Source organism: Thunnus albacares, chromosome 4 (assembly GCF_914725855.1).
Source record: "Thunnus albacares chromosome 4, fThuAlb1.1, whole genome shotgun sequence".
NCBI lineage: Eukaryota > Metazoa > Chordata > Actinopteri > Scombriformes > Scombridae > Thunnus > Thunnus albacares.
Genome location: NC_058109.1, coordinates 15,823,258 through 15,848,018, shown reverse-complemented (window position 1 = coordinate 15,848,018; position 24,761 = coordinate 15,823,258). Strand labels below are relative to the sequence as shown.

At 37.6% G+C, this 24,761-nt stretch overlaps 1 protein-coding gene across 1 annotated transcript in view; it reads right to left on the bottom strand.

Moving 5' to 3' along the window:
• Window positions 1-14,778: 14,778 nt before the first annotated feature.
• slc6a11b (solute carrier family 6 member 11b) overlaps window positions 14,779-24,761 on the bottom strand; it is a 29,405-nt gene continuing 19,422 nt past the window's right edge. The window contains exons 8-15 of the mRNA XM_044349329.1: window positions 24,624-24,727; window positions 23,625-23,749; window positions 21,790-21,902; window positions 21,343-21,480; window positions 18,986-19,088; window positions 17,430-17,530; window positions 16,736-16,906; window positions 14,779-15,028 (exon numbers count right to left, since the gene is read on the bottom strand). Coding sequence (XP_044205264.1) covers window positions 14,885-15,028; window positions 16,736-16,906; window positions 17,430-17,530; window positions 18,986-19,088; window positions 21,343-21,480; window positions 21,790-21,902; window positions 23,625-23,749; window positions 24,624-24,727 — 999 coding nt within the window. The 3' untranslated portion in view covers window positions 14,779-14,884. The remainder of the gene's footprint in view (window positions 15,029-16,735; window positions 16,907-17,429; window positions 17,531-18,985; window positions 19,089-21,342; window positions 21,481-21,789; window positions 21,903-23,624; window positions 23,750-24,623; window positions 24,728-24,761) is intronic.

Here is a 24,761-nt window from a genome sequence, read left to right as displayed (position 1 = left end):
CTTTGTACTCATCGTCACCACCTGACCCAATAAGGCTGATTGGTTGGCCAACAGTACAATCAATCCTTCAGTTGATGTGTGTTGTGTTTACAAAGAGCCCAGAGCTGGATTGCTTCTCACAAACAACAAATGACAAAGCCCATCTTGTCTCAACATGTCCTCTCGGTGTCAGTCATACCAAAGGAAGCTTTTCTGTGTTGACACTAGGTCATCTGATTAAAGATCAATTAAAAGGCAAATCTGTGTGGAACGTGTCGTACTGATGAATAGGAGGTTCGCAGGCATCACATATCAGCTAGAGGCTGAAAATTAGCCTCAGCTTGATGCCCTGTATACACTGCATCTGTTGTATTTCCTTGTCTAATGTGACAGTGTTAAACCATATTTTCCCTGTTTAATTAAAAAAACAGATGAGCGACGCTTACAGTAAGTGCAAGTGTATTTAAGTGCAGTATGGTCATCTCAGCACATGATTATCACTGCTAGCTGAATGCAAAGCAAATTGTAAAGGTGGCATAATTGTATATAAAGTCACACTCCATTCGCACGTTTGGTGCATAGATTGATTGATAATAGTTACTGTCCTTACGGTTGGTACACTAGTTGTTTGCTGCTAAAAAATATGGATTGAAAAAACATTTTAAAGGTCAAATTCCCGTGAATAATATAGGGTATAGATGCACCATGTGTTCAGCCTCCATATACCTCAAGGTTTCACACAGGTTTCTTGTGAGTTTGGTTATTCATGACAGTGTGTGGAGTTCCCCAACAATCTGATGTTTGGTCAGTTTTTTTCCCATGTATATGCTACCCTTTGGGCAGAATTTTGCTTCCACTCTTATGCAGATGATATATAACAAGCAATACAAGCCATTTCATTGAACATGATGAACTCCAGAGTTTCCACCAAGACTTTCAAAAACATGATGTCACAGACGTTTTTGTGATTTGTAGACAAGTCAGAAATACATATTGTTCTTGATAATATTGGTGCTCCAATTATTTAACTGCAAACTGGTATTTTATTCAAATCATGATTTCTACGGTGTCTGAGAGCATCGCACTGCAATCTAAAAAAAAAAAACCAAAAGCAAATGAAGGAAAAATATTCTCCCTTTGAAGACATATACACAGAACATAAAAACACACTGCTAATACAGAAATGCTGCAAGTTGTATAATATAAAATCTGGAGCAAATGTCCCAGTTTGTGCATTTTGCACAATGTACCAAATGCTTTCTTCATTAAAAACACTGTTGATACCTGTTTTAACCGTTCTATTCCACTTGAGGAAGTGCTACAGTTTGAATTGCAACATGAAACAGGTTCAGATTTGCCAGCTAAGGCATACTGGTGTGACAGGATAATAAAAACTGAATTAAATCAGAGCTTAATTGCATAAAGATATTACCAGTGTAAGGGTAAAGCACCATTGACACTTAGGACTAAAGACCTGAAATCCAATAGGCAGTTAGAGCTTCTTTATGGTCCTTTAGGGGTTGGATGATGGAACTAAAGAACATAAAAATGAACCATAAAAAGAACATTAGAGCAGGAAAAAGTTGGATAAGGAGGAATTTGTCATTTTTGGGTAGATAGATGAGAAAAATGTGCTCATATATTTACAGTGCAATAAAAAAAATCAGTTTGTTGTAGTAAAGCCATCACCAGACATTGGTAAAAGCCTGAAACACTTAGTAGAAACATCTACTGGGAACTGCTGAAGCCATCACAAATGTCTTCACCAATAACAGTGTTTCTCAATGTGTTACCGTTCCTGTGCGTGATACACTGCACAGACTATATTTAAGCCCTTGGCACTTAGCTTGACATCCTGACCTGCACAGTGTGTTGTGAAAAGGGCACGTTAGCTGTAATTCTGATTTACACAGTAGTCATGGTCATCTTTTAAAAGAAAAGTCTCAGTATAAATATGGTGCTGAACATGGTTTAGGGGTTAAGAACTGACATTTAAGAATAATCTCTTATTGTACAAGACATCATATATTTTAAAATGCAGACAGAATTTAATCCCAAACTACTCTGTTACTGCTATTAATGAATCTGTTTTTCAACCAACTAACCTATCAGGTATTTCTGAGCTATATCAGCACTCACACAGAAGATAAATAGCTATGAAATTCAGATTAGACCATCTGCTGGATCATAATGTTCATCAGAACATTATTATTAACAGAAAATCTGTCTTTCTGAATACATTTGTTTTAGTCTGTACATTGGCATTTTTGTCATTTTGCCAATGTGAATGTTTTTCAGTTTTCTGTATAAAATGCAGTTGAGATTGTTTGAGATTCAGTCTGTTGTTCTTTCTCACTCTACTTATGCAAATGATCAAACAAATCAGCCAATATTATGTTTTTTCTCAATTGCTAAAACACATTTCTTGAAGTTATGCTCCATTTCCCAAAACCACTCAAAACACTCAAAACCATGTAATTTTACATCTAAAAACTTTGCCATCACCACCACACAAAAGACATCAAACACACACAGTACACTACAAAACAGCTGTTGCACACTGATGATATCCATTCAAAATACTACCATAAAAACCTGTTACTGCAATGAATAATGGTGCTTATCATCTTCCCCCAGAACAACGTCTTTACATGATGACCACAATATAAAGACACAACACATATATACATTTTAAAAATATCCAATTCCTCGATGTACTGTGGTTAATTAAACTGAAACTGGACAGTAAGTGTCCTGTAAAAATATGCAACCGATAAAGAACATAGAATACAGTAAAATAATTTCCATGTATTTACCTACATGTATACCAATGGGAAAAAAAACTGTTTGTACATAAAGAAATCACATTTATTCGGCCTCAGGTCTTTGCGCACTTTGACCCACAGTCCATCCTGAGGTTCTGATTGGTGTTTGAACAATTTTGATTCTCAGTGTTTCCACCTGGAGAATTGTGTCTTAATTGAGTTCCAGCTGTGATGACTTGAGTTAATGATATTGAATGCCAGTGCTTTCTAAACGAGCACATGAGTGAAAACAGGGGAGTAGTGTTTATAGTTTTGGGAAATGGGTCTGTCTTTTGGTAGATGGCTTAATGGTTTGGGGTGTTTAGTTAATAGGCCCAGTTATAGTGTGAAAGCAATCAAGAAAAACTGTAATGTTTTTTTTAAATCCCAAAGTTACAGTTACAGTGTTTCCAGAACTGGCTTGAGATGTGATTTATAAACTGCCACAACTTTTGTTTCCATCTACTCTCCTCTACGGTAACACTTGTGTACAAATAGACTGCTCTCCTGCCTTGTACTGCTGCCATTGATCGGGTCTCCCTGACGCACTCACACATATAGATGCCATTCTGGTGATCAATGACAGAGAAGTGTGATGAGTGGAGAGAAGGATAGTACGATTCAACAGAAAGAGAGTGAGAAGAAAGCCATGGGGAGCAATACAATGAGCTCTGATAATCATCAAATACTGTTAAATTTCTACCACACTCATAGAGATTGATGAATGTTTGTGACAGTAGCTACAACCTTTTGTTTCTCTTATAGTAGAATATCTTAGCAAAATTAATTTAAAAGCTATTCACTCATAAAGATATGATTTCCATTATACTTTTCATTGTTTGGAAATAAAACTAAAACATGTATGAATACTACATGCAAACAAATATATATGTACATATGACGATTACTGTAAATGAAGAAATTTGGTGGCGGTGATGTCAAATGTAGTAGATTTTATAATACTATCCAGTCTATGTATATTAATCAATCCCTATTAAATCAAACACTACTTTTCTCTACAACAGAAGAACAAGTTTCATTTTATCTGTGTTAATTTGACTCCTTAACTACAGTTTAATAAGCCAGGCCCACCATGATAAACAGTATTTTCTTAGGCCTGTACTAAAATACCACAGAGCATGTGTCCCACCTAACCAGTGATCCATTCAAACAGTCAACATTACTTGACAGTAAAATCAGAAATGTTGTCATTGGCTGGTCTCTGGTTACTTGACCTACTACTGTAACACCAAGTGTGTGCATGTGTGTGTATGCTTGTGTGTGTGGATGGAGGGTGATGGGAGCTTATGTATGTGAATGTGAGTTGGTGGGTATGCATGTGCAGACTGGTGGGTGTATGTATGAATGTGTTAGTAAAACTGAATCACTGTGTACATAAAATTATCGTTTCTGTTTGCTCGTTTGGCTTTTGTGTGTGCGTGTGTGTGTGTTTGTGTGTGTGTGTGTGTGTGTGTTAGAAATGACACCTGCACTGTAGAAGAAGAGTTTTCCAAGGTCAGGGATAAATCAACAGAAATTACACAGCTGCCAAAACCTATTACTGCAGAACCGTGCAACACTGGGCCTACCCAATGGACATAGACCACTCATTGAGTCAAAGCAAACACACATGAACCGGGCCTTGTACACACACACATATATGTGTGCACACTTGCTAATACACGAACAGACAAAAGAACACACATGGTATAAAGCGAACAAATTCAGTATCACACACTCCCTCGGTCATGCCTCCTCTTACCCACCACACTTCCCTCCTTTTTCCATTCACACACAGCTGAGTTTGACCTTTAACAGCAGTCACCTGGCTATTTCACGGCTATTCATCCATGTGAGCTGCACACAGGTAGAAAAACAAGGTCCGAGTTTTTGTAACAGTAATTGAAATTAAACTATGAAATTATGAGGACAGCAACACTGAGGTGAAGAGATAAATATACCAAGAACATGTGTATTCACAACATTTTATTTAATACTTGAAGCTTGAAATTTATTTAAAAAAACACAAAATTACTTATTACCAAACCCTGTTGGTTAATTAATAAACACTTCCCCATTGCATCAAAGATGCTGCTAATGATGATAATAGATGGTGGTAATGCTGAGTATTTCAGGCTACACTTCATTTGCTGCCTACTGAGGAGGAGAGGGAGGGTGACAGAGAGAAAGAAAGATGCCTGGGGGGTCCTCAGGCGTCTACTCCTTTGACCCATGAACTGAGAACTCAAAGAAGGTGCAGTCGGCTCCCATTTGACATCTTTACCCCGCACAACACACCCTCTCTCTCTCTGTCTCTCCCACACACACACACACACACACACACACACACACACACACACACACACACTCACACACACAATGCTAATGTCATTATACCGAGAAAATGTTGACATGTAGGTCAAGGTTCACCATGCGGTGTAATAGCTTTTCATTGACTATAACATCAGTGGAAATGAATGTGTCATTTAGAGAACAAATATACGCAGCATAGGATAGGTGAATGGACTTTTGAAAGTGTAATTTTTTGAATACATCCAGAACATTATTTTAGAGTATTTTAAATGGAGTATGTCATCATAGTGCTGCACTGTGCCATTTCATTAGTGAACTGTTGTAAATGTAGAATGATTTATTGATTGATTATCTGGTTGAATGACTGACTGTTTTTTTTTTGTTTGTGAAATAGATTGATTGACAGTTGGAATATTTACTTTTTACATCTTCTTTTTTGGTAGGAAGACTGATGTCACCTCAATAACTCAATAGCAACTCAGTGCAATCTCTCATTCAGCGTTTCTTTCATCTGTCTTTCTGAAAAAATTGAAGCATGTTTCTGGAGTTTACTTTCCATATTCAAAGACAACTCAGAAGTTGAAATTGTCATGATTTTAACAAAGTTAAGCAACGATTATTTTGTGATCACAGGAGAAAACTACAGCCCACATGAAAAAACCACAAGCTTGGCAGGACGAGTACTTACATCATTGTAACTTGGTTTTGTCCATGTCCATAAAACTCATCAATGCTACTTCTAAGGCATTCCTGTCTTGCTAAACAATGATATTAGATAGTTTTTCAGAAAGCTACTGTCCTCATCTCAACATATGAAGTGAGCCACAGACTTACTGTTGATTCCAAGGCTGGAATTTTAGTTGTTACCATAGTTACAGATGTCAATGGAATTTTGAATGAGGTTTTCCTACTTCTGGAACAGAACACGGAAGCTCTTTATGCTAAACCTGTAACAACATTGAACTTTACTCTAATATGTTAAAAATTCACAGTCACTAAGACAACTTTAAGTCATTAAATGAAGCCGAGAGTGAACTACAAATGAAACAGAGGATAAGTTTGTAAAACTAAAAAGAAAGTCTAAAGGTTTAAAAAATATTCTTTTGTATTCCAGTCCCCACTCCCAAAAAAGTTAATCAGCTTGGAAACGATTGAACAGCACAAGACTACACAACAAAAATCCATTTGGAGCTATTCTAAGGTGCTATTAGGTTTTTATCTGTTGACCACCAGCAATGTGTTCTCAGAGATAATCCTGGAGTGGAGAAAGACACCATTGAAAACAGACTGTGAGATGAACAAGCAGGATTACATTACCTAAGAAAAAGGTCATGCTGCGACAAAATAGCAATACTTACAATTATAGAAGAACGCTGAAGCGTAAGATGGATCTGTTCATGGTATTTTTTGACAAAAAACTTTGATTTGATAATTGAGTTGGACACACTCTTGAGTCATTATGGGATTACGGGAAATATTATGGTGGTAATTCATATTTTTTTATGAATTTCTCTCTTCCAAATGAGATTCTTCCAAATTTATGTATAAAGGTGGAGATATGACTGAGCACTTTGAAATAAAAACAAGGATCCACCAAAGATGCTGTCTTTCTTCCATTCTCTTCTCATAAAAAAGATTTGATTATAAAATAAGCATATGGCTACAACAGGACTGGGATTTACTCTACCTTGCTACAAAAATCTGCATTCCTTGACTCCAGAAGATCACATACATGCTATAGAAGTTTGAGTGCACCAGAATCAGGTTCACAACAGGCCTGGACTTAAAGTAAATGCATCTAAGACCAAAGTGATAAGGTTTAGCAAAATACGTAGGTTCAGATATCATCAGAATTTGGTTTGCCATCCAACTAACTATCCAGCAGAGGAAATGGAGGTAATATGGGCACATATCAAGACACCTAAACACTAACAGTGGTTGGCCAAAGATGTTTTTCCTTACTCGTGTCTTTTAGTAGTAGTAATACATTTTTCCACAATCTAGCTACAAAATTTCTGGGAATCCAAAATCATGCAAACATGAGGCATATTTTATGGAAACATCTTGTGGACAGGTGTTGGGACCTGTATTTTCTGTGTTATCTATTCTGCCATGACCTTCTATGTAATGTATTGGGTTTGTGTCCCTCTCTGGTATTTTATCTTACTTGCTGAATCTACTGTAATTTTAGTCCGACTGTTTCATGTTGCAGACGTACAGAACGCTTTTGGTGACATTAAATACTCGCTTTCTTCAGGTTTGTCATAATTATCTCTCATGGCCCACTTTTATTGTCACTGCGAGTATAGAAGAACCGCCATGTTCAACTGTGTACATTTATATTTCTAGTATTTTTTTGCATATGAAGTTTTGCTTTGTTTTGTTTTTTCAAAATGAGATATCCACCATCCTAGTATGCACATAACAAGCAAATCACATACAAATCAAACAATGACAATACTTTTAAAGGCTTGCAGATGGCATTTGTTTACAGACTGGATGCCTTGCCTTTTAGAGATATTGAATAATTTTTCACAAAATGAATATCATATGAATTCATTTGATTTTCTCTGTCTAAAAACAGGAACAATGGAATACTGCTATTTCTCATCAGCTGGTATTTGGAGCAGTATCTGGTGATTTCAGACAAAGGACAATGGACATTGTTACCCTTTTTGACCTCCGAGTTTCCTGTCCAGCCTCTCTACGCTCTTTCTCACCAGGTACAGAAACCATTTTCTTTGTGTTGCCTCCTTTCATTACACACTAGATTACTCTCACTCATGCCCCTCCCCTCTCCATTTCCTTTTCACATCCTTCTTTCTCCTCTCATCTTTTGCTTTCCAGTTCACCCATCTATTTCCCACTTTCCATCTATCCGACTCTATCTCTGTATCTTTTTGACAAGGTTTTGTGTCTACGTAACACTGGAAGGTCATGATAACCATGGGTCCAGCTCAGTGAAGGAGACACATGTACTCAAAACATGCATGTGCAAAATGTTCAGTTTTACTAAGCCTGTGTATTTCGTTTTCTTTTCAGGAGAAAGGTCAAGTGTGCAGGGATAAAATATACCTGATGAAATATACCTGATATTACATAATGCCATGTCAGGCACTGTGAGCATGCAAACCACCAATTTAGTGCTAATGATACACAGAGATACACAGGCGCACACATGCTGTTTCAACACACAAATACATGGTTTTGAGCAGAAAATGCCACGCGCACACATAGACACATGCACATGCATGCATGTTCAAACATCCACTAATAAAAACACATGCATGAGCACACACACGTGCAACAGAAATGCTCGTACATGCACTGTGGTATTTTCACCTGCTGTTGAGGCTTGTACAGTCATGGTAGTTTGGAATTTGCTGCCCCCTGCTGAAAATAAAAGAACAACTGCAGCCTCATGTCACACCAGCAGGGGATCAAAAGGGAACAAAAACTGATTAAATTTAGTGTGGAAGCCGAGTCTCTATAAGCACAGAACCAATAACACGACCTCTGGCTGATTTTAGGCTCTGAGCCAAATAGCTTAGTGAAAGTTGTATGCAGTATGTGGGATGTTCTGTGAACTCCTGCTTCATTACTGCATGTATTAGGCCACTCTTAATGACACAGTCTCACTCTTTTGATTTGGCTATAACACAAAAATATCTAACAATAATCTTATGGTAGTCTCACACAATAATTTTTGGAATTTACTGTGCAAAGTTACCTGCACTAACAGTCCTCCAAAGGATTTTTCATACACTTCTTTTTGGGGGGTAAAAACAGAAGAGTAATATTTATCTGTAATTTTGAATTTGGATACATCTTCATAAATTGAATTGTGATGGTAGAGATATTCTCATTACCTAAATACAAACTTCCACAGTTCTGCAGTCTCTGTCCTCTTTAATCCCTGTTTCTGCTCTCCTTTTTGTCATCGTATCCACTCTATGACTCCTCTGTCTCTTCAGTTTGTTCTCTGCATTTAAGTTTACACGTTATCCATAACTCTCCATTTCTCCCATCCTTCTTTGCCATCGTTCCCATAATCATTTGGCTTTCAGCAGAGCAAGATGTCATTTGCATCAGGTTAGAGCCAAGAACATCATGCCAGTGGAGACATGTAGTACCTGTACAATGCAGGAAGTTTGGGCTTTTTGGTCTCAATTGACACAAATGTCTATTTGCCAAGAAAACTAAACTGAACTTACTTTAATGACAGCTTTAATTGCTGTGGGACCATGAATAAACTGTAGTCATTTATGCAATTCTGTGTTCAATTGTTCTAAAAGATTAACATCAAATGACATTTAAGATCAAAGAAGTGAGCTCCAGTAAGAAATCTACTGCAATAATGAATAAAAGGGTAATTGGATTTGAAGTAAAACTAATTGTTTCATCTATGTATTTTCAAAAAAGTGATTTTCTTGTACATTTATTTTCCTGACTCACTCCCTGTCAAAAGATCAGGATAAAAATCTAGGTTGCTATGATCTTTAGGCAAGGCTGACTTTTGGCCATGGTGCGTTGTGTTTCTATCTTGGCTCTGTCCTGAAGCACTGCCCCAGAACACTGTGCGTGAGTCAACTAATCTGTTATGCCTTCTCTATGACCGCAGGGAAGAATGCTGCTTCTCTCTTTCTCTCTTTTTGCCTGCTCTTCTATCTGCTATCTCGTGTTTCCTCATCTGTCTTACTGCATCAGCATCTGCCTGTCTCTCCATCACTTCTCTAAATCTGTATTTATGTTAGGCTGCTTGTTTGTGCTGTATGACAGTGTAATTGTTACTTTCTTGATATAATGGCATGTGTTTGTTTTCTTGTCTCTCATTTTGTCTGTCTGCCAGTCACCTGGTGTAACAACCTGTCTCTTCATGCTTCTGTCACTGGCTGAGTGGCTGCGGTCTGTTATCTCCCTGCCTCAAACTTTTTGATGTTAACATTCAATCAAAGAACTCTGTGGAATGTTAAAGTGTCACTGATAGTACCACAGTCACTGAGGATGATCACATTTGTTTTTAAGGCCAACACATTTACTTTCACTTGCATGGTTGTCTCTCTGCCATTCTTATCGACCCTGTTTCTAGCAAAGTCTAATGCCATATGCTATCTGCCCAACGCCAAACAGCAGACAGGCAAGGTTAACAACAAGCTGATGACAAGAGTTGAATACCTAGCGGGCTTAAGACCAAATATTTTTCAAGACTCGATGGAACAGAGCTAAAATTACACTGAATATTTGACTTGCATTCATCAGGTAGCCAGAGCAAGACGAGATAAATGCTAACATTGCTTTGTGTTTGCTGGTTGCTTAAGTAGTAAACAGTTTAGCTGTAACAACTTTATTAACCTTGGATACTTCCAAATTCAACAAAATGAACATTCACCTCATTGTCCTCAAAGGGGAAATTGGTGAAACATATATACAGACTTGAACATAAAGATATACATAAAAAAAGTACTCTAAAGCGGTCATTATCAATATTTTTATAATAGCAATTTATCAAATGACAATGTGCAACGTGAGCAGTGAGCTAAACGTTTTAGCTCATGTTTAGCTGTCAGGCTGCAACTTTACTGTTTTGGTTCACTCTCACAGCTCTCATAGTGTTATTTTTAGCAACAGCTCTGCCACTTGGTGCTGAGCAGGTAGTTTACAGTGGATTTTTAAACTGACAAAGTTAGCGACCAGCAGGTGAACATTATGAAGCATTACGAATATTGAATATACATTCATCAGGTGCACAAAACATAACTCTAAAGAATAATAATGTCGATCTGTAACTGCTGGATGTAAATAAATGTAAATGTGTAAGTAAGCAACTGAACATGCTACCATGTTCGTCCTATCAACTTAAAAGATAATTTAGCAATGTTGTGTTCACAGTTTGTTTCTGCTGCCCCCATGTGGCCAAAAATAGCTATTGAAGGTTTAAACATACAAATAAATACTGTGTATGTGGAGGCTGTGTAAGTGCTAGCTAGTTTGCCGCACTGTTGCCAAAAAATATTCAGTACAGTTTTAAAGATTCAAATTAATCCTAAATCCTTTCAGCAGTAGCAGGTCAGACGTTTCCCTAATCTCAATCTCAATCGCAATCTTTCTGCCTCACTGTTTGTGTTTCTTTATGATTTGTACCTTCCAGGAAAACTCCCATTTAAAGTGACTATGGATCTGTCACTTGTCTTTTTTCCTAACCATCATTTGAAGAACTGGAATAAAACAACCCTGCCTAGGGAAAATTTATTCATAATGTATACAGTATGTGCCTGTCAGCCAGCAGTGCAGTTTTAGATAGAGGTTTTAGATAAATATTATCTCCAAAAGGAAGAAAAAGAAAAGCAAAAAGCCATTTTACAGAATTTGAGAGAGACTTATTATCCCACTGACAGCCATTTATCCATCACATTACTCTTTGAATGGTTTTGCATCACTATAGAGTCCAGAAGCTGTTCTCAGAAGTTCTCATGCAGCTGCAACGTGACAGAACAACAAAAGATTTAATTCACATCATCTACTGGATCAAGTCAAGACATCATCTCCAAATCAAAGAAATGAAAGCTGATTTCTGAAGTGTGCACAGCGACTTCACACATAAACACACACAAACGCAAACACTTAAACAAACACACTAACACACTAGTGAGGGATTCCATTGAATCTGCACTACATATTGGTCTCTCAAACAAATAATCTGAAAAGATGATGGAAAAACAAAAACAAATGTTGTTTCTAGACACTTAATTTAATATTTTTATTAATAAAAGTGGTCTGAGGGCCAGTCCCATGCTCATGTGGGTTGTAATCAGGATTTTAGAGGATCAGTGATAGTGATAACAAGAAGGAACAACAAACACTGGCATGTTATCTACATCTAACTTAAATGTTTGTTTTTCATTTTTAACACTTCCTATGCAGTATTCATCTACATCTAGCCAACATACATCCACAGTACAACCTTCAGACCTGTCAATCTAAACAAACAAGTCACAGATTTATTAATTTCACATTCAAATCTACAATAAATTTCATATGTAAATGTTATTTCATTCTTTTTTGTTATTATTAATTTTACCAACTGCTTTTTGCATAAACATGTTTAAATTCTGTTTTGCAATATGCATTCACACATTGCTAGTTTTTAATATCATCATTATTAACATTTTTTGCTCTGTATCTTATTGCTGTTTGTGTCTGCAATGATCCAGTCTCTGTAAGGGACTTGGTGAAATGTCATCTTCTCTTATCTAATCCTACCATTTTATCTATCAAGCCTTAATCACAAATAGAGGCATTGAATCCCTTTCAAAGGACTTTGAAAACCTTAAGAGGGAAAAGTCATCTAAGAGTATTTTTTCCTTCTGGACATCTGCATGGCTACACAGCTGAATTGTGAGATAGGAAAATAAAAAGACCAGAGTCAACACTCCATTTTCCTTTATAATATTTATTCTTAAAAATGAGTAAGCAGACAGTTTGTGTGTCCTGTGAATACCAAAATGTGTGTAGAACAGTACAGAACAGTAAAACACCTTTCATTATATTTCTATAACAAGATCTTTTGAGCGGCATATCAAAAGTCAAAACAAAGGACGTATATTTTTAATTACAGCAATTCTTTTTAAACATTTTTCATCTCAAGAAATAGACCACAGATTTCTAGAAAGAGATGTAAAAATATACATCAACATGATCAGTGTTAAAACAGCAGGCTATAATTTCTGATGCACACAACTATTAACTTGCACAAACATCAGTGAGGAGGTGATAATGTCATAATGAAACCACACCAGAGGGACCAATCACATGTTTAAGAGGACGTCACAGCTTAGACAGGAGGGGCTTCAATCACAAAACACTTCCTCGATTTCCCTCATTACCTACTCAATCACGCACTTCCTCAGCTCATCAATTCCTAATTTCTTCCCCTGCTTTCTTTGCCTCCTCCTGAAAAACTGTAAAGAGAGAAATTTGAGTTTCATCCCCTCAGATGTTCTCCTCTGATTGCATTTTCATCAGGAAACAAGGACAAGAGGAAAGAAAGGAAGGGAAGTGAGAAAGTCGGACAAAGCAAGGAAGGGAGGAAGGACGACTCAGAGTCATTTGAGTGCTGATTGGAAGATGCTGTAATGGACTGAGATTGATCTGAACAATGAGACCAGCTCATTCACTCTTAGCACAATTAAATGAATGACAGGTAAAGGCCGTGCTTTCACCTCTGCGGTTGCCCAGGCAGGAAAATTAAAAGGTGTATTTCTTTCAGAGAGGTTTAAGGATTGAAAGTGTCAAAAGAAAGGTCACAGAAACACACTACAAAATCCCAATCAATAGCAAGACCATCACCGACGGGTGACGAAATACAAAGCATTCTGCGGCATCACAGTTTCTTACATGGCCCGTGTCATTGTTAAAGCCTTCCACACGATGAAGAGAAGCCAAAGAGAGAAATGCAAAAAATTTAAAGAAGGCGACAAGCAGAGGTTGAAGATGAGGGGGAAGGACATGCAAGAGAAAAGAGAAAAGGGGACAAGGGGAAAGAAAATAAAGCGAGAGGATAAGAAGACAGATGGGTTTTGAAATGCTCATCTGATGGGTGTCCATCCTCTCCTCTACAGACGGAGCAGGGAATAAAAATGCAGGGGTGGAAGCACGTCTATCTGTCACTCTGTGTTAGGCTCAGCATAATTACTGTGAAATGACAGATATCCACGACTTATAGGAGGGCAGCTAGAGGAGGGAGAGGTGTGTTTTTTAGACTCGGCCTGCGAGTCTAACTCACAGCTATTTGTAGACGTAAAGATTTTAAGCTCCAACCTAGAGATGTAAAATTAAAGATCTCTAAAACTGAGGGGAGTCTTTAAACCCTGGACCTATTTCTATTTGCCCGTCAATATTACTGTAACCCTCCCGAGCAGAGGCATCTATTTAGAAAGAGCGGTGCATTGGAAATCAGCAAAGCCCTCAAGGACCCAATATATCCTAACACGATGATCAATAACCTCATAATGTCATTCAATTACATCCAGTAAAGCCGAGTTTTGCCTATGTTGCTTAGCAACAGCATTGAATTCAAGTAAATAAGAATTGCAGAAGGCCTAAAAATGTTCGACAGCCCTCACAGTCACAGCTGGATCAGATGGCGTCCACGTTTCAATGGCAAAACTCTTTATATACAACTCAAAGTTTTACTCGCTGGGGTATTCAGTGCCCTCCTATAGTACTAAGACACGCTGCAGTATCCTCTTTTTACACACAAAACTATGTAGAGTGGTCCCCAAGCTGCTACATCTTAGATAGTCACATTTGGGTACCTAGTACCTAATAGAGAGGCACAGCACTTTGCCAATACATGTACAGTGTAAGCCTTTTACAACACAACACAATGGTATTGTTCTAAAGGCACAGATACTAGTGAGACCAGTACTGAGGACAGGTACCAGGACAAGTTTTAACCATATATTGTATGTCATCAAATAGATTTTAAAATATTATTATTATAGTTAGAAAAGAAATAAACTGCTGCTTTAGTCACAATGTTAACTGAAAACAACAAATTTGTTATCAAAGTTTGTGCAAAACAAAAGCAGACTACATAATCATGTGATAGCTTTTCCTTTTTTTTTTCCTTTTTTTTTTACAAAACAAAAATAACACTCCGAGTTTCATTTCCTGTTTTGTGTAATGGTGGATCGTAATGTTGTTGTTGTTTGTAGGGTTTTTTCTTTGTTTTTTTTGTTTTTTTTTTTTGAACGGCAGGCAGCTTGGTCGGTCAGTCAGGCAGTCGGTTAGAAATGCGTCTCCTTCTCTGAGATGGTGGATATTTTCCCATCGACCTTAAGTTTTGCGTCGTTGGCGGCATAAGGACTGAGGGCGCCGAGTTTCCCTCTCATTTTCAGGTCCGGGCTGGGAGTCGTCAGCTTCTTCATTCTCTGCAGAGAGCCGAACAGAAAAAGGAGAAAAAGGTCATCTCTCATTCTTCAATCACCACACTACACCACTAACAAACAGCAGTATCGTAACATATAACCATGTTCATTAAAGGGAATAGAAACGCATATGGTGACCAACAAAAAGTAATATATCTAAATATAAAACTGAACTGTTTGTTCCAGTGAATAATTTGTCGATTTATCTACTTTACTGTACTGTATGTCACATTATAACATCAACTAACCATTACATCATTTGTACAGACATTTAACTGAATATTGATTTAATTGTTTCATGCTTCATCATTATCTTCATCAAGAGTGGTGAGACACTACATATTGTATTTCATATAAAATAACAAATTATGTCTTCCAAACATTTGATATAGGTGATGAGTAACAAATTTTAGCTTACCAGCTATCTTGTTAAACAATAGAAAGACTGTCTATATTTTATTGCAATATATTTATATTAAAAGACATGCAGAAAAGACCAAATTAATGTAATCCATCCTAATTTTTAATCACCTATATAGGCAGTATAATTCTGCACTACAGTTATGAGTTTTACCCTCCTCTACAGTTTCTTTTAAAAATAGATCAAGGAAAACATTCAACATGAAGTAGTCTACCATTTATATGCCATTTGAATTTCACTCAAGATAAGACCAAGAACACCAGTGATATCAGTCCATCAACAACCTCAGGGCTGCCAAAGGCCAAAGACCATAAGTGATCATCTAATGTCACAAAACTGCAATTTGTTTATTTGATCCTCCCTCACGCAATGATGGTAGATCATCCAACTGTGTCACAATCCCTCTAAGAAATTCAGATGGGAGAGACACAAGATCTGGATTCTTTGGACTTGTTTTTACTTCATAGCAATGGGACTGATGTAACTTCTCTCTAGTGTCAGACACACTCTGCCTTATATAACAGCCACTAATGTTGTTCTGCTTTTATGGCCTTTACTACTGTAAATTAAAGTCATATTAAAATAAAGACTATTAATGATATTACAACATGTGTTCACACTGTCAGAAGAAAGGAAAAGAAGTGTTCACACATTGTTGTTTTGATCTAGAGGATATCTCTGTGGTATTAAAAGATAAAGACTTCTGCTTTGTATTATCTTCCTATTATTTGTTTGGGAGTCAAATCCAGTTAAGAGCCCTGTGACTGATGCTTACTGGCCTGGATGGCATCAAATTTAGTCACTAATGCAGAAACACTGAATTTTGACTGAGTCAGATTTGGGAAATTATCCAGATGGGCAGTATGACACATGTCATGAGTGACAGGCTGATGAAAAAATAAGTTTCAGTCTGTTTATTCACTATGAAAAGGAAGAAAAAACATTTGTTTCATTTATCACAGACATAAAATGTCTGGTAAGGATAGAGGTGAATAGTTTTACTTCTTATGACAGGAGGCTACTTAATATTGAGAACATGACTTAATATATTACTGATTTAAAACATATTACAATAAATTTGAAAGTAGAGGGGGAACAGGGCTAAACCAAGGACAAAAAGAGAGTTGAGTTGAATGACTAAATTTAAAGTCCAGTAAGTAAAAGAAGAGCTTGCACACCCAACTCAATTAAAATACTCTTTAAATTCTACTCTTTCAGTTTCTGTATTCAATGTGTAGTCGCCTGTGCTAAACGTAGAAGCTGTAAGATTTCTCCATGTGCATTTCTACCTCAGAGAAGGTGCCGGGAGTCTTCCAGATCATCCAGATAATTCCCAGAGGAATGCAGACCATCGAGGACATGGCCATGAACCAGCCAATACCATAGCCCCAGTCAGGGTAGGTGTACACGTTGTTGTACTTCAGTGGTTTGTATTTAATCAGGAAAAACAAGAAAATTCCCTGCAAGGCAGACAAACAAAACAAGACATTCTGGTTGCTATTGGTTGTTATTTACATTGTGAGAGAGAAATGCCTCAGCTCTTTTGATGAATAAAGGTCTCATCATTTGAATTCAGAGGTGCTGTAGTCTATTGTGGTCTAGTAAATGTAAGGCTAAGGGCCACACACAATAGAGCCTTTATGTATTATTCATATGAAAACAATGAAAACCAGCTGTTTCATGAATAAATACAATGTAACATGTTAATATTTCATTGACACAAAGTGAGAAATTATCCTGCAGTATGAACCAAATACACATTTTTTAACTTTAGCTTTATTCTATAACTTACTTTGGACTCAGTTTGAAATTCAGAATCTATATAAGATCAAAATAAATCAACATGAATCTTCCTCATCTGTCTGTCTTTCTGCACCATCTTGCTCATCTAAATGATATGTTGTTTGCTCTTTTTGATGCTACTTCTACTCTTGATTTTGTTGGGGGTTTTTTTGTTTGTTGCAGTATCGGCGGTGGACTCACAGCACAGATGCCCGGGGTCAGGATCATCCAGCACCATTTGATGAAGAAGACAGGTTTGTAGCCAATCATGTCCTCAATGTTTAGGTAGAATCTGTCACTACCTGAAATGCAAATTTGTGTCACTCAGTTTCTCTGCAGTATGTGTCATCAAAATAATGATGTGATTGATGTCTTGTGAAAGTATATGGCTGTCTAAACAGAGCAGCTGACTAGATGTTGATAAAATCTAGTTGGAAACTACATTGCTGCATGCAAAATATATTGTCCTTAATATAACTGGGTTTGTTGACAAATTGTGTGCTTAAATTAGGCAGACAATAATGTGAATGTACTGATATTTAAACCCAAAATCATATATTCTTTCTCTTTATTTTAAGCATGAGCTGTGCACACTGCAAGAGAGTTTGGCATATTAAATAGAAAAAAGGCAATAATCCTGTTTAAGACTAGAAATACCACCTCACGGTTGTATGCCTCCACCAACCAGTCAAGTTGCAGTTTACATCCATGTCTGTCCAGACTCATATAATATTTGTAGTAAAGATTTTGAAGGAATTTAATATAAAGGTATTAAGTGTATTTTCCTTATATGTGTTCACATGTTTGGCCAATAAAGCTGATTGTAGCCATCACAGTTGACAATGCTTCAGATACGGATGTTGCTGAAGCTACAAATTCTAAAACATGGATGCTTCACACACATCCTCAACCCGGCAGCACAGAAGATCTATATAATCACCACAGTTTCAAGGTGGACACCCAACATTAGTGTCACCAATTCACTATCTGACCAAATGTGAAATATGGTCACAGTCTCCCCTTCTGTTCCTGAGTTATGGCTTTGAATAACGGCCAGAAAAGCATTTTTGCAGAACATTATGATGTCACAGTGAAGTTGACCATTGAGACCTTTCGGATATAAAATGTCATCACTTCATCATTTTATCCTATTAGACATTTGAATGAAATTTTGTCATAATTAGAGTATGAATTCTTGAGTTATTGGCCAAAAATGTATTTTGTTAGGTAACAATGACCTTGACCTATGACCACCAAAATCTAATCAGTTCATCCTTGAGTCCAAGTGGACGTTTGTGATAAATTTGAAGAAATTCCCTCAAAGCGTTCCTGAGATATCACATTAACGAGAATGGGACAGACAGCCCGAAAACATAATCACTCCGGCCACAGCTGTTGCCGGTGCGGAGGCTTAAAAAATACTAAAGCAACCTTTCAGATTGCTACAGTACCAACATATTATTTTTAATATCTCAGTAGAAGGCTTCATGCGCCTTGTAAGGCATTAACTTCTCCAGCAGAGGGCATAGAAGAAATATTATTGCAGCAAGGAGGGTAAAAGCATGATACAATGTTTTATGCAATGGCCTGCCTCTCTGTGCTGAAATGTGCTTGAGTGCTCTGCATATGTGTAGTTAGTTCACTGTGTGTTTGTGACCGTTACTACTGTTATCTGAAGTGACAAGGGTAAGAAATGAAAAATACTGACATTTCTTTGAGATCTCAAGTTGTGTTTCAAGTTGAGGCTCTTATCTTACCGTACACCCAGCCGATACATATGGACTCAAATATGGCCACGAACAGCAAGCACATCCCACTGGCGGCGTATGAATCAAACAGTTGGAAGACATACATCCCTCCCTGATGGGAAAAGGCAGGTGTCAGTTTCCTGTCACAGCCAGTATATGGGTAAATGACTGTGTTGGATCACATTGAATATTCAGTGAATCAGGTCTGCTTGATTAGCTTGTCAGGGACTGATGGCATAGAGCCATATACAGTAGTGATGTAAACAGCAACCCAGCACTAATGTGTTTTTGTACCTACTGAAAGTGACAATATGTCCCCAAATTGTCAAAATGAATTGCCTCTACTGAGGTTCCCAGTGCTTAGTTGACCAAACATGGTGTTAAAGAATGCAGTCTGCTGTGCTATTTGTTTTTTTATTGTTGGTTAGGTACCTCTTTAGAGGGCTTTTTAAATCCAAACTACACACTTTGTTCCTTAGTGGTCCATAATGCCTCTGATACAATGAGAGCAGTATTACCTTTTTATTTACTTTGGGCCACAGTGATATACTATACATATCATTTTATTTCATTGGTTAATCTTATTGAGATCAAGTTCTGTCAGAACTGTCAGTCAGATACAAGCACATAGAAAGAGCATCAGAAACAGTCACAAATGTCCCTTAAAAAAATCATGCTGATGAAATGAGATGTTCAAGTTTAAAGACTTGGTGTGTCTTGGTGTGTTATAACCGACAGTATGTTTGTTAATGTTTATCCCATCAACCCAGTGGTGGCACTCACATTTGATCATCCACTCTACCTAACCCACTGTACCTCTGCTCAAGACAACTCATCTGTTTCTTTCTGCTTCCACTAAAAGGGCCATCATAAATAAAACCTCACATGAATCTGAGAGCAGGGTTACACCACAACTCTAAACCGCAAGTAAAAAGCTAAGAATATCATCAAAAAATCTCACTGACTGTCTTCACGGTCAAGCTTCAGCCAAGTATTGAACTACACTCCCAGAAGACCTTTAGAACTGTGACTAAATCCTTCTCCGGGCTTCTTGTGACATTTTATTTATGATGGTGCTTTAGTGGCAGAGAAGAATAAAGTGTCTAGAGTGCAGTTAGTGGTGAAAGAGGAGTAAATGCAGGTGGAAATTTTAATGTGGTGGTGACATGTCAGCATGGATGAGGATGGTCAGTGACAAACTGAGGTCAAATCATTTGAAAGTGTAGCTATCTATAACAAACAAAAAAAGGAGAAAGTACTGTTTGTTGCAATTATTCACAAAGATTCACTTCAGTATTGCATTAAATTCTTTTCCTATGTTTCATGGCTGTTGCAGGCCGCTAGAGAACAGTACAGTACGTTTAAAGTGGGGGTGGATGGAGTGCAGTGTGTATGGAGACATGAAAAGCTTTTAGTGGATGAAAGTCCTTCTAATAGTGTGAGAAACCAGATTCTCGTCCATTATTACAATATAAAGATGAAAGGTCTTAAAAGCAGAGCAGAGCTGGTGACATAAAGTAGACGCTGCTACAGATAGATAACTTGACCACAGACCTTTAACAGAGTGCCCACTAGAAGAGATCTTAGGCTCATTTCATAAACACTGAACCACAAAAGGCAGCGGATCACATGATTGGACTAAATAATTTAGTTATTTTAATCTACAACATATGGATTTTTGATCATTTATCTATGAGGTACCTGACAGGGCTTCATCTCAAACTTGTGATTTGATGATGGGGATCAAGCTGATGATGATGATGATGATGATGAGTAGTATTCCTACATAGAAATATAAGATGATGTGAATATGGAAACAAGTGTTTTCCAAGAATATTAGATATCCCCTGTCCAGAAATGAAGTTTATTTTACATAAGTAAAAGTAGTAATATTCTCTCAGGATATAAGTAAAAAAATCCAGGTTGAGTATATACCCGCAGTATATATACATACGATTAACCATCAGTAGGTTTATGAGCTTATCATATTGTTTTTCTTGTATGTAAAATCTTTATCTGTTAAGCATCTAAAGACAGTAAACATAAGTAAAACATAGCTTACCATGCCTAATCAGTCATTTCATAGCAATAAAATGCATGAATCTTTGCTAACCTTTGCTGCAGTAGTATCCAGAAAAACAGTTTCATTTTGTCCTTAGTTGTAGTTTGTTGTACTTCCTCTACTTTCTCACCCACTCTTGTTTCTCATTAATTATGTAAACATTTCTTCCTGACAACCCTGTGAATTACTGTTTTGTAGGAAAATGGTTATGAAAGCCTCTCTTGCAACACTGTTTTAGTATATTATTCATATTTTGAAAACTTGACAGGTGGTACCTCGTGATCTGACTATAACTGAGTCTCACCTCCGTACACATGATGAGTCCTATGAGGAAGGAGACGATAGACATGCCAAGAATCAGCAGCTCTCTGCGGTAGCCTCTCCTGAAGGTCTCTGGGTACATGTCCACCACAGCTGTCACTAAGCTTTCCACACACACAAACTGGGAAATAAAAGGAATGCATTATTTCCATAAATGGGAAAGCAATTTGCAATGTAAAAAGAAAAAAAAAATAAATATTATACACAAACATATACACAGAAAAGTCCTCCACCAGTGTTATGTGCATGTGATGCATCTATTGTTTGTTCTACCAAACAGTTGCACAAAAGGGTTCACAGAATTAAAACTGAAAGTTGAGAAAATGTCATAAGTTCATAATCATACTTTCTAGTTAAAAGCAGATACAAGGACATTTCAAGTGTTACCAGTGATCATTATTCTCTGTATTCTGACTCTGGTGATCCTCACCTGACTGTCCAGTCCAAGAAAGATAAGCATCATGAAGAAAAGACAGGCCCAAAGTGGAGACAGAGGCATCATAGTAACAGCTTTGGGGTATGCAATGAATGCAAGACCAGGACCTGCATCACAGAAAAGATAGAAACATTAATTTTACTTTTTGTCATGGTCAGGTGAGAATTTTTCTGACAGAAATGATAGGGGCAAGTCAACAGCAATAACCACAGCAAGAACTATAAAGGTTCCCTTTTATTAATGTTTTTTATAGTTAGTTAATTCTAGCCTTGACTGTTTTTATTTGCCTGTTTGAGTGGGATGTTCTTGAAGCTGCTCTTATCAATATTTATGTTTATTTATGTTATAAAAAGTCATCCCCCAACTCTGCCATTCTCCTCAGAATGGCGGAGTGAAACTAGCAATGTGTTAAAATGGCATTTTAGTACATTTTAACACATCGTCTTGGTTTTCCAGCCCACACCTTTACTGTTTGGGTCTCACAGCTCTCATCACCCTGTTTCCAGCCACAGTGGGCAGCTGAAAAAAGTCTACAAACTAACTCTACAAACTCTACAAACCACTGTATGCTATATGTCCAGCACCAAACAGCAAACAGACAAAGTTATTGCCTAACTGGTGAACACTGGAGCATTTAGCAGCTAGAGACAGATATTTCCCTCCCTCAGGAGTTGGTTGGACCAAAACACAAAATAAATGAAAGTGTTGCTCTATGTCTGCTGGAAGTATAAATAAGCTACTGTTTGCTAACATGTCTGTCTGTCTAACATCACTGTATGTGCGGCATGCTGGTGCAGCGGTTAGCACTGTCGCCTATCAGTAAGAGGTTCAAACCCACCAGTGTGGGTTCCCTCCAGGTACTCTGGCTTCCTCCCACAGACCAAAAGGTTAGGTTAGTTGGTGACTCTAAATTGCCTATAGGTGTGAATGAGAGTGTGAATCGTTGTCTGTCTCTATACTATATGTTAGCCCTGTGATTGACTGGCGACCTGTCCAAGGTGTACCCCACCTCTCACCCAATATCAGTTGAGATTGGCTTGAGCTCCTTAAGACCTGTTTAGAGGATAAGTGGTTAAGAAAATGGATGGATGTGTTCACAGAATGTTTTGCCCACACTGACCCCAGGTGGCTGGAAAATCAATTACTGCATTGTTAGAGCTTGACATGATTATTGTCTGTTTTATTATGTACTTTCTTCTTTTATCACTGGTCATGCCTGTGTTATATGGTGATAACATGGAAGCTAGGGTTTAACGGGTGGAATTGAACTAAAGACAAAACATGAGTACAGAGAAGCTAAGGGGGCACTATATCTGGTCTAAGGGGATGTTGAAGAGGTGAGATGAGATGAGATGAGATGAGATGAGATGAGATGAGATGAGATGAGATGAGATGAGATGAGTTGAAATGCTGTTTTGAAATAAGACTGATTGGTTCAAAATAAGATGGGGCAAGTCGTTGCGTTATTTAGCACCTACATTTAGACTCAGACTCAGAAACACATTATCTAAAACATTAAGCTCTGTCCTTGCCATGCTCTGAGACAAACATTTCAAATCTCTTGCTCTGTCATATTCACTAAATCATTCATACTGACTTGAATAAATCATAATGCGGTGGTCTAAGAGCCTAGGTGAAGAGTGGAGTTATATAACTGGTCATGTTTATTCATTTTAGCCTAGTATGATGGATGGGGACACAAAGAATCAGACAGGCTTTCTCCAGTCTATAGTATTTGCTTTTGATATAGCGTATGTCCACATTACAATTCTGAAATGTGCTTTTTATTCAGATTTTTTATTCAGAAATATTGTCTGATAGTCACTCACCAGATTCTGCAACAGCCTCGATGGGAACATTCTGTTCATAGGCCATGAAGCCCAGCACAGAGAAGATGGCGAAACCTGCGAGGAAGCTGGTGCCGCTGTTCAGACAACACAGCATGATGCAGTCCCTGAGGAGCAAGACAGAAAGAGATCATACTTAATATAAGACTTTACACCAGAAGTGACACAGACTTTCTGCTTGTTCCAGTCTCATGCACAATAATTCTGTCTGATGAATGGAAATTCAAAAGTACAGTATGTGCCAATCCATCCGTCTTTTTCAGTTGCCAACATGTTGACAATTATATAGTATATCCAGTGATACCAAACACAAAGTTATTTCCCAGAAGTGGCCTTTTTTTCACTCACTTAAAGGGGAAATATCATACTTTTTGTGGTTTTCTGTTCCATTTTTATACTGTTATGATGTCAGATGTCTACGTTAAACATGGTCAAAAACTTGAGGTGAATGTATGTAAAATGCTCCCTGAAAGTCAAAAGCTCAGGATTCAGCCTGCTCTGAACACTCCGTTTGCAAAGTTTCCTCCGCTTCCTTCTTGTGATGACACAAACAGTTGTCCATCCTGACGCCTTGGTTGCTAAGGTTGTATCATGTGCTGTTTGTGTTATCCACTCACATATTTCAGATTGAATTTTGGCTTAAATACATTTTTACATTTCGAATAAAGAATGAGAAAAAGAGATGAAATCCTACTACTACTGCCTGTGTACATAGCCTCCAGAGCTGGTGGAAATCTGCCGAAATGCAGCTTTCAGGAGCTGGCCAATCAGAACAGAGTGGGCTCATAGGGATGGGGACAAGAGCTAAAACGGAATGTTTCAGAGAGAGGCTAAACTGAGGGGCTGTGTAAAGAATCAGTAAAACTAACAAGGAGTTTTTTGAACAATGAGTCAAGCAAAAATTTCCAGTAGAGCCCCAGAATATAAATATAGACCTATATATAGACCTATATTTAAATATACAAGTATCCACATCCTTACCTGTAGCAGTTATTGTTGTAGGAATTGTAACTCCCAAGAGCAGTGAGACAGCCCAAGCAGATGGCATAGGAGAAGAAGATTTGGGTTCCTGCATCCACCCATACCTATGTATGGTAAAAGTAGGCATAAACGTACAGT